Source organism: Alosa pseudoharengus, unplaced genomic scaffold (genome assembly GCF_046254945.1).
Source record: "Alosa pseudoharengus isolate Yale_2024_CS ecotype anadromous, Long Island Sound unplaced genomic scaffold, YU_APseudo_1.1 YU_APseudo_1.1_scf_16, whole genome shotgun sequence".
Lineage (NCBI taxonomy): Eukaryota > Metazoa > Chordata > Actinopteri > Clupeiformes > Clupeidae > Alosa > Alosa pseudoharengus.
Window position 1 is genome coordinate 33,017,393 of NW_027468630.1, and position 11,751 is coordinate 33,029,143.

At 41.5% G+C, this 11,751-nt stretch overlaps 1 protein-coding gene across 3 annotated transcripts in view; it reads right to left on the reverse strand.

Annotated features, from left to right (window-relative positions):
- Positions 1-8,055, reverse strand: part of trpm7 (transient receptor potential cation channel, subfamily M, member 7) — a 38,475-nt gene extending 30,420 nt beyond the window's left edge. For all 3 annotated transcript variants that reach the window (XM_076287771.1, XM_076287770.1, XM_076287769.1), the window contains exons 1-3: positions 7,906-8,055; positions 932-1,011; positions 175-213 (exon numbers count right to left, since the gene is read on the reverse strand). In XM_076287771.1, coding sequence (XP_076143886.1) covers positions 175-213; positions 932-1,011; positions 7,906-7,908 — 122 coding nt within the window. In that variant the 5' untranslated portion in view covers positions 7,909-8,055. The remainder of the gene's footprint in view (positions 1-174; positions 214-931; positions 1,012-7,905) is intronic.
- Positions 8,056-11,751: the final 3,696 nt, after the last annotated feature.

Here is an 11,751-nt window from a genome sequence, read left to right on the forward strand (position 1 = left end):
TAGCAAGACATTCTACACATTTAAAAATGCATTAAAAAAACATTTACAGATGGTGTTGTCTAAAATGATGGATAAAAGTCATCTTTGGCAAACTACTGAACAGCGCTTTTTGTAGTGGTTTGTAGTTAGAGATAATGAAAATCACACTGAATGAAGGAAACGCCAGACACTTACCGCACTAGCTGCTGGCAGACCTGACATCCTGGAAGACATCTAGACAAATAAAGAAAAACAACACATATCAATATTTGCAATACACATATAGTGCTTGTGTGTAAAACAAATCTACACTACTGGTAACGTGTTACTGATTTCTGCTTCATGTTAACAACAAGGGTTTATACAAAGTCCCACTTCTGTTAAAGGTCAAAATCCCTGTGCACAGCTCTTCTTGCTCCAGGTGCTGATGGTGTGCAGTATAACTATTGAAAAGTCAAAAGAGTAGTATACATCGCACACACTGGAGTGTGTTATGTATAATACTCTTTTGACCCCACTTCTGTTAGTTTAGCAGTTCATCAAATCACTCAGTAACAAAATGTCAGGCTCCAGGTCCTGGAATGTTCTGACTGACTTATTGCCTTGAGTACTTGAAGAATTCAATGGACTAGAGAGGAATAGTCAACTTATTGGTTTGGATAGACAGCAAAGAATTTGATCTGTTCAGACAACGAATGATAAAGAATGATGATTCTAAGCTCAAGCTCCAAATAGAATCCTTCTATAGACTTTCCACATGAAAGTGTGACATTCCAAGGTTTGGCAAAACTGCAGAGGTTGAAAGTCAGCAATGTGACTGTTACACAAGAGTTTTGGACAGACTAAGATTCTTGATACCATTTTTTCTGTGCTTTATATTGGGCATTAGACACACAATTTACATTTCAGTGGCATTGTCTTTGAACATAAGGAGCAAGCAACCATACTATACCTGTGGGGGTCTTTCGACACTGGTAGTATATATACACATTCCCTCTTGGTGAAAGTTCTTTCTATCCAGGATTTCTGGGACTGCACAGAACCAAAAGATCACAGCTTAGACAAAGGCAAAACAGGAAGATTACAAGTTAATGTAAACACAAAGATGCAAAGGACAGTAAGGAAAATGACAGGAGAGCGAATGTGGGTAAAATAATTGATATTATTAAATAGATGAATCAAACATCATTTTTTTCTTCCAGTTGTTCATGAACAGCATTTCCATTTCATAAAAACCAGAGGCATGCAGCAGCCATTCCAAAGCCCTCTGAAGTTCTCCTGCAGCAGCACTGTTGAAGCGCATCTCAAATCAACCAAAATGGCAAAGAGGTTATAAGTGCCCCGCTAATCCAGGCTTTATTGAAAATCCTACAGGATCAGTACACTACTTAATAAACAAATAAATGTAATCAGGGAAAATCCTTTGTACCCCTAGTCCAGCGGAGGCCATTCATAGGCACAAACTCAATCACTCCACGCACTGCTTCCGGCAAGAAGTTGCATACAGCCGGAGGGATTTAAACTCCTAAGAATTTTTAATTAAAATTTCGAGCTCCACTACCTTCTGTTTTTTTGACAAAAATAATTCAGGGGCCCCAAAGACATCTGAGCCACAACATACACTCAAGCACACAGCAACAATGTCAAAGTCTCAACACACCGCCTGGTGAAGAAACGCTGACACCATGTGAGGAATATCTATACTAATTAGCCAATTGCATTTGCGTCGGCCTATTGAAAATTGAGCCAGGAGCTCTGACAGATGTACCTCAAAGTCATCTTCTTCGTCTCGCTGCTTCAAAGCTCGGTACAGGAACATAACCACAGTTCTTCCAGCATCGCCCACACCACCCAAGCTGTCCAAATCCCTTAATCACTCTTTTGTTTTCATGCGACCGGTTTGCTCCAGGTGTCAAAGTCTAAAACCATGTATCGGAATCTTCCACACAAAAAAAAGAGCTTTTCCAGGTTAAAGGCTGAACAATAAGACAGAGGGTTCCGTCCGGCTACATCTCCGCCCTGGTTAATTTGTAAGGGTGAGGAGAAGTGGAGGTTTGGGGCTTGATGAATGTCTCTGCGCCAAGGCAGATTATTGGAGAGGAGCGAGGGGCTGGAACTGAGGGCCTGGTGATCTATGCCATGGACACCACAGCACCTGGAGAAGCATGCAGACACATTAGGCTGGCTCCCACATCCAAGGAGGTGGCCTCCCTGATTGCCCGTTTGCATGGCTGACACTGAAGTGGGAGTGCTCTCGAGAGCAAATCTGACCTAGCCACATGTTTCTGTAAGACTACCTTGGCGCTACTATTTGGAAGCGTTCCTCACTCATATTAGACGTTATTTAAGTAAGTATGAGGACAAGTGCATATAGTGTTCTAACGGTGTACAGGGGAAAAAATCTACAGACACAGTCCAAAAACATAACAAAAGCTTAAGTTAATCTCAGACTGATCATCAGTGAAACAGTAGCCCAACAACAGCAGGATGCAGTCCCTCGCTGGAAATTATTTCATAAGTGGCTTCCCCACATACAAGGCTTAACAATATGCAAAAGAGGCTTACTTGGAGGGGCCATGCCAACAAGAACCACAGTAACATTTGCCATAAAGTTTTTGCACATTTTAAACACCATCCTGATTAGCTTAAGAGGCACTTTTAAGGAATCCATAGCAATGAGTTGAATGATGAAAGCATACCTTACCAATAGGCATATTCACTTCAACACTTCCACTGGTTTCAGCTAATGAGTGGCACCATTCATGCCAGATTTTACGAGAACCATCTTGAGATTACAGTGTGTATCGAAGGAAAGGCCTCTGCTCAAAACCAGACCGATTTGTCTGTGTTAGGGGTTTAAAGGTACGTATTTGCACCGAACCGCTTAGTTACAGGATGTTAGGTTCAATAGGTTTCAAATTGGAGTTTCCAAACATATTAAGTGGCGGACCATATGTCAGTTTAGTTCATGAATGGCAAAAAAACATTTGACACCTTTTCAAAACACTATTCCTGCTAATATGTGTTCAGTATCACCAATATTGTCAGTGAATGATAGGCTAGCAGCAGTGGTGTAGTCTAAGTGATACGCAGAACTACGCTAGCCTGGGTTTTCCCATGCTGACTGATTATACACGATTTTATTAACGCTGCTACGCAGCCTGGATTCCATGGACTTTGTTTTCACCTCAACGAAGGAACCAATCACAGAGCGGAGGGGGGACAGCAAGACCATGACGACACACCGAAGTGGTTATGAGCTACGTACAGACGCATTTGATAGACATCCGTAGCGCCCAATATACGGCTCTGGGCATTCGTAAACCACATTTCAAATACGAGAAAATGTACATGTAGTTCCCAGAGCGCATCTCAATGAGATGAGGTTTTGGCGCCAGGCTAGAACTACGCAGTATACCCACTTAAAAGCATCATAAGCTCAGTATACCCACTTCAAATTAGCCTGGAGATTCCAGAGCCAAATCCGAAAGATTAAGGGTCTGGCCATGAATAATGTAATGGCACAACTCGAGGGGCGGCACCAAGCATGCATTTGACAATCTCACTACACGCAATTGACTGTATACGACCAATGTTTACTGACTGATTCCGGACTTCGACGCAATTGGATAACACTACGACTGTCATCTGTTTAGCTCGCCTCTGGCCCGCCTATATCAGATACACCGATGTGATTGGTTCCCCGCGATACAAGGGACAAAAGTAACGTGCATCATTACTCATTGCCAGAGTGACTCGCTAAGCACATTGAAATTGTGCTCCCGCGAGAACTCTGGATTCCCAGGGTAACTAAAATAGGCAAGGATACGTATTAACATTTGGAGTTGATCACAGTACACCCACTACAGCTAACTAGACTACATCACAGTATACCCACTACAGCTAACTAGACTACATCAAAGTATACCCACTACAGCTAACTAGACTACATCACAGTATACCCACTACAACTAACTAGACTACATCACAGTATACCCACTACAGCTAACTAGACTACACAACTGGCTAGCAGTACTTACAGGCTTACTGTACCAAAAATTAACCGAACCGTGACTTCAACACAAGAGGTATGTACCAAATTGTGATTTTTGTGTACTGTTACACCCCTAGTGTGTAGCATGTCATAGCTGTCCCTAAATAGGACGGTAACTACTTAATTGGGCTGCTAATGCTAGGCTAAGGTCCCTGAGCTGCAGCCTGCAGGCCGCGCTGGAGCAGCGACCACACGGCTCCCCTGAGTGGGCCTTTGCTCCTCCTCATTCCCACACCGGTGGACTGTGGCACCGCCTCAAGCCTTTTTCCCACACTGTAGTGGAGGAGGAATGGCCTGCAGTAACAGTTAACCTTCCTCACTTTCTAGTGCCCTTACTTGAGCAATTGTCTCAAGATAAGATCGATCTATCCCGTCACTTCACTCACATTCACAGACACACACACGCTCAGACACACAGGCACACATACACCTAACTGTGCAGTCTGTTAACCAGACTTGCATTATCTGAGCACAAAGGTGTATAATTATCTAAAACTAACACAGAAGCCAGCAGGGGTATATTAACACTAGACTGCCCTTTACAGATGAAATGCACCAGTAGGGGGACAATATCTTACACTATCTAAGGGAAAAAACATTTAAAATCTTTTGAACTTTGTTCCCTTTTTAAATATCATTCTATTCAAGAATGCCAACTTGACAACACATGTTAACCCAACAATTACTGCTTTCCCAGAAGGGCTCATAAAAATGGATTCTGTGAACTGGAGAGCACACAACTTTCTGTGAAAGAAGGCTAGAGAAATCACACTTGACAAACCAGTTTTCAACAGCATGTGACTACAGGTCTTAAACTTGCCCTTTATCTATAAATAAAGCAGAGTGCAAACACAAAACTTCCACGCTGCTTCTTTAGGACTAGACGCCATATGACGTCTAAAACTCTCCACTGCAAAAAAAAAAAAAAACTCTTTCTCTCTAACAAATACTTGCAACGTTTATGTTTTTTTCCCCTTTTCAAACAGAGGGCCTTGCTTCCATGGGTAATTGTAGCTTTGTCATGAAAATGAACACAAAGGCTAAACACACACACACACATGCACAGGCACGCGTGCGCACACACAAACAGAGAGACCACATAAGGTGGAAAGGGAGGCTTGAGCTGCCTGCTCACACTGAGCTATAGGAGTACAAACTGCCCAACTAGTGTTACATCAGCTGTGCACTGTGCCCTACATCCACACGGGATCCGCGAGTCCTTCAGGCGCTGCTCTGATGAGGAGGATGCTGCTGTTAGTGCCGCATCCCTACACCAAGGCTTTTTATGGAAACGCACCACCACAAGCATGAGAACTGAGAGGATGCCGCATGTCATTCATAAAAACACACACATACACACACACGCACGCACGCACACACACAGCAATTCACAGCACAGGTCCAGATTATGTTAAGCCCAACTCATCCCAGGTGTGAGATCCACTCTGGTCTCCCTTTTCTTACAGAAGATATTGATGTTGCGCTGGACTCCCAGCTGATCTATTCTGAGCTATTTGATATTCACCCCCTGACCTTCTACATTGCATTATCGAGCATCTACTGTTATGCCCCCCACCCCCATCCCCAGGCCAGATTAAAAGAAAGAGTTTCTGGGCGTCGCTCTACACAACTGGCAGTCAGCCATGAGAAAATGGCCTGCATGGCATCAAGGCAACTGCCTTAATATTGTCTCACAATCAAAACCTCAGGAAGAGGGCAGAGCTAACAAGACCTGATCATAGAAATAATCCTTCAGTGGTAAGGCTTAATGTGTTACAAGGCCTATGTGTGGTATGGTAATTGCTTTGCAGTGCTCAAAAGCTGCATGTAGCAAACATGGAGGGTTACAAGATTTTTATATACTATTAATCTTGATTTATGCTTAACCTTTTACCACTTTATGTCCATCCTGTGACTGCTAAACCCATGGTTGGGGCGGAGGTCCCCGCCCTTCCAGAACCACTGCTGAGAAGGAAAGCAGCAGGAGTAAGCTGAAACATGTGATGGTCTTAGAGGCTACAGTGTGAGGGAAAAGACCTCTCCACATGCCTGCCAGCAGTCACGCCACAGAGAAGGTCCACAGGCATCAGGCAAACAAAGAAGTTGTTTGGCAGATTTCAATGCCAATTTTATATGCACTGCTGCTATTGTACGTGTATTGTAAATGCAAAGATGGGATGTAGATGAAGTCATTCAGAGTGTATCATCATGTCAACTGATTCAAGACACAACACCGCCCCCCAACCCTCCGAAGACGAGTCTGTCAGACATAAGACTTTTCTGTTTTTAGAAATAAAGCAATAAACCTGGTCTTGATTACCTTACATGTGTATGATCTATCTGTAAGAATCATGTTAATCATAATAGATAATTGTTAATAATAGAACCGTAGCATCTTCACGCTTTCCACTGCTGTAATTTGAATGTTATTCCTCATTTTTGCAAGTCATTTTGGATAAAAGCATACTGTTGCTTCATTAACATAGACTGCACTAACCATATCTTTGTCCTGCAAAAGGGGACAAAGTCATAATGACATGTTCAGAAAAGCTGGGTTTTCCTACACTCTGTTATCTGCAAGGGACATGCCATTTCACCAGAATTCAACAATGAGGTTGGATATCCTTGTATGGATTTCTGGTAAGGATTTCAACTACTAGGGATTTCCATTAACATTATGCCACATTTCCATAGCTAGAGTATTTCCAGAGTTACAAACCAAACATTTGTGATATGACACAAAATACAGTAAGATAAACCGGAGTAAGATAAACCATTTCTAACCTGAACCCTGAAACAAACGCGTAATCTGTCAGATCAATCACCCAGGAGTCATGCTGCTGAGAAAGTTGGTGACGCCAAATTGTGTTGAGCTACTGGCGCGAGCCAGAGTGGTGCAAAGTGACTGTCCTGAGCAAGCCACGCTGACAGCACACCTGTCCTTCCATGGGTTGCGCGCTCACTGACAGATCATGTAAGAGCATGTGATGAAACTTATGGTAATTACTCAGCGTCTTCTGACAGACAACCAACATAACTAAGAGTCATGCAACTAGCAAATTTAATCTATTCTAGCTAGGACAGCTCGGTAATGTTAACGTTAAACATTAACGTTAACCAGTCATAATACGAATAACAAATTACCCCTTTTCACGTGGGTCATCATACAAATGCTAAACCTTCTGATATCCTCATGTCTATAATTACATTTTGATCCCAAGGACAAACCGATTAAAGATATAAAGTTAAGCAAGACATCTGGTTTATGTCAAGATGAATAGCCAGTCTGACAATTCTAACTGCTGTTTACAAATTAGTTGTTTGTTAGCAAAAAGCTTGAGAGCCTAGACCATTTACCATCTAGCATATGAACAAAATAGCCAAGAAACCATATCAAACACTGGGTTGTTAAACAGCAAATATGATAACTCAACATTACTTTCGAACTCAGATGAGCTGGGTGGCTAGCCTTACTTTCCTTTAGCTAACAACATTAGCTAAGTAGCTAGCTCACCAGAGAACGTTGGTCAGTGAGAGCATGCATGCACGAGTGGGCAAGTAACGCAAATTGCACATACCCATCCCTTAAATATTATTTGCACATCTCACTGATAAACTGGTAGGGATAATGGGGCTAAACCCTAGTTAGCAGCCCGACAGAGTGTAACTTGCCGGTTAGAGAACTTAATTTTATCGGACGCACTACTAGCTATTGTCATCGGTCCCAGGCTTGACAGTCGGCATGCAACGACTTGCTCAAGAGACATTCCACTAACTCGTCTGACTGAAAGAGCTAGCCTGCTGCTCCAAATCTGTGTGAATCCCCCAGCATTACAAGGACGGGTAGAAAAGTATGAAATATCAAGTCGTACCATTCTCTTCACCGTTCAGACTCAGGAAGAGCTGTTTCGTGGTTTTTAGCCATCTATTGACGGTGTTATCAGTTAGCCTTGAAAGGAAAGCCCAGTTGACGTTGGAGAAATCTGCCTCCGCTCCAGCTCCAGCGGAAGGTTGCTTTTTCATAATTGTGCGACTCCGAACTGACGCTGCGTGACGAGTCAGCTGAGTCAGCCCGCAGGTTAGTCACGTGAGGCAGGAGGAGCAACAACGAAAAAACTCAGACACATCACCGCCACAGACATGAGACAGTATCACGCAGGGCCATTTTATGATTGGGCATAGTCTTGCATGTGACTTGTACGAGGCTACAATCCAAGACATTGAGAAGCAGTAGCTCTGAAGTATTCTTCTGTACAAAGTTTATCAGTACCCTCTGAGGTTGACCTTATAACATAAAAGCTTCTACTCTTTGATGCAGATATGGAAGTTAGTTGGTGGAGTGGTTGCCTATATGTGTGCAAATGTAAACAGCCTTATCCACAATTTGCTGATGTCTTTAATTGTAATTTAGCAGGAGGATATATTTCAGGGGTCATTCAATCAAATGTCTGCAAGTAGTTGAGGTAGGCCTACACCAATAGGCTTCTACAATGCTGACAAGGGTCCACCATGGTGGTGTGTTGGTATATTTCTCGCAATAGAGCAACATGCCATCAGACAGTTCTAGGCTATTGGTCTGTTTTAGATAGGCTACTTCGGCTCGTCCTATACCTATATGACTATTAAATAGCTTTAGTGGCCTACTTATGACAACTAAACTCACTGGACATTGCAGTGAAAATGCAGGTCTAAATGTGGGTGGTGACACTGACAGACATGATGATTAAGCAGCCCATGCACATTTCTACATGTGCCAACACCAGCAACTTAATGGTTTGTAGGCTATGGGCCCTTCCACTATACTATGCATACATACTCTTTTATTTGCACATACGCGTTTCGGCGTGTGCCTTCTTCAGGCACTGAAGAAGGCACACGCCGAAACGCGTATGTGCAAATAAAAGAGTATGTATGCATAGTGCGGCCTCTCTCCTATTTTTCTTGTATGTATAACTATCCAGGCCAGCACTCTTAAAGTTTAGAAATAGACAAATTGAGTGAAGCCTGCTCCTATCCTCACTGGCCCTTCCACTATACCACATTTTCAGAGGATAATATTCTGTGTATTGCACTGCATTTATTTGAGATGTTCATTGATAAAGATTATACCAACAGGTTATAACCTTTTTGGTTTATAGCTCCACCAGTTATGTTTCATTATTAAGTAGCAGTGGAAGCAAAACTTGTGCTATAGCCTATCTACTGTTGTTGCATACTGTCCAGCACCACTTGCCATGGGTTATGGGAATAGTTGGCAAGTGACACGGGACAGTGTCATGGTACTGTAGGCAAGTGGCACGAGACAGTAGGCGATTGCCACATGTCACCAACATCAGTAGTTTTTACTCCTGCCTTAATATTCAAATAACACAATATCTCACCTCTAAAATCACAAAGATTAGAGAAAAAGTACAAAAACTAAAAACTGACCTCAAACAAATTCTCAGTTGCACTCTCCTCTGATTTTTCTGGTCTCCAGAATATGAAAACAGATTTGTGTATCAACACATTATTTTTTCTTCTTTCCTCTCCTCATCAATTGTCTAACGACCCTTCAGACTTCCCTGTATCCTATATACAACCTTTTACAAAGTAAACTAGCTCCACCTCCTGCAACTAACAGTAACATGCTGCTACACTGATGCTTCCGTTTTAATAATCTAATAATGTCATATAAGACATTCATGTAGTCATAAGACAAGTCATGTTTTCATTTTATAACTTCACCTGCTGGTAATGTTTAAAGCAACAATTCAGGCTTTTATCAGGTAACTAGTTTTGGCAAATTCATGTTGATGGTATGCCGTGTGATTAATACCTGTGTTGTTACACCAACACTCGGCTGCTTGAAGTGTGACTTTTTCATGCAGGACCACTTTTAATGGAGTTACTTTGATGTTTTTACTGAGGAAAAGGGCTGTGAAAGAGGTGGAAATCTAGTTCACATTCTGCACTTTCATATCCCTTAAAGTTTGAGCAGTGAGAGATGTTCTCTATCAGAGATGGTAAAGGTACACACTGTCCACTCAAATAGAAGTAGATACTTCTGTAAAAAAGACTCTAGTAAAAGTACAAGTAGTGATTCAACTTCTTTACTCAAGTAAAAGAAAGTAACTAGTGCATCCTCTGAAATGTAGGCTACTTGAAGTATAAAAGAAAAAAGTATACTAGTCTTTCTGAAGGACTATTTTACCAGTTGTTTCTGTAAAAAGAAGCAGACTAGCCTACGGTGATATTTTAATTTAATATATGTAATTCCTTAAAACTATTTCACTGTCCCTATGAAATTTCATAACAAAAATTCAAGCAAACTTGTTGCCTACTACCAATCCAAGGATGAATTTGCAGAGAAACAAACATTCTGTTTGTCTGTACATTCTGATAAAGTACTGAATCCAACAAAGAAGTTTTCCATTATCATGTAACCATTGTTTTGGTGCTGTCCCTTAGGTGGCACCCCTACAGTTGCAGTCAACCCCCTTTTTGAATCACTATTGATGTCCCTTCCATTAAGTTTGAAATTAGCCTTGATGTTGGGAAAGCACACAATGACCTTAAATACACATAACTGATAACTCGCCTCAAATGCAGTAACACAAGCAGCGAGCCAGTTGTAAAAAATCTTAGGAGTAGAAAGTACAGATATTTCTGTGAAAATGTAGAGTAAAGTAAAAAGTTATTTAAAATAAATACTCAAGTACAGATACCTGAAAATGCTACTTAAGGACAGTACATTTGTACTTTGTTACTTCCCACCTCTGTTCTCTATACTGTAGGTCTATTTTGGTTATGGCAATAGTAAGGTCAGATGGGAACATCATAAGAAGGCACTCTTTGCAAAATAAGAATGCATCTGGTCATGTAAAATAAAATGACATGTCCATGCAGAGCATTGCAGAGCAGAGCATTTTAAACCCCCATTTAAAATATTTAGCTGATCGTTTTAGTGTTGGATTTGGATAGTCACAGTTCTTTAATAACAATGGGACTAACTAAGCAGTGTGTTGCTGTTTGAGCAAACATGCTAAATAAGATTCCAATGAGTGGAAATCCCCTGTGTTTGTATAGTCCACATATCTCAGTTAAGTTCAAGCCATTACATATTATCAGTCCTTATTTTCATAGGTTTCAGTCCATGCTTAAAAAATTGCAAAATGCAAATATCCAAAATCCATGAAACGAGCGCATTCGATTCTCATAAATCTGATTCTGAATAAAAATATGAAAAGGGGGGGGGGGGGGGGCAAACCCTAGCTCTGTTTTGAGGGGGGTTCTTACCCCTCAAGCTTGAAGGCAAACCCTAGCTCTGTTTTTTCATCACCAACCAACTGGAAAAGGTCCACATATGTTCTGAGAAGTAGACTGTATTGTGACACCATATCCATCTAGTCCCATTGGGGTTGCATTGTGAATAATATGTCATGTCATGTGCATCTTCTTGCATTCCAGTTGACAAGAGTGTTGATAGTCAATAGTAAACTGCATCATGAAAACATCAGCAACACTTTTTAATGTGTGTAAGTTGCTTACAAAAAATAACATCAAAACAGACTTAAAGTGTAATTCCAGCAAAAAAAATGACCCAAGGGTGTTTTTCTGCATTAAAACACATCAAATAAACCGTGGAGACAGTATTTTTCGTTGATCAACCACTACAGAGCCTGCTCCGGTATTCACTATAGCCCCAAATAGGGGAGAAACAGTGGATTAGCTAAGGG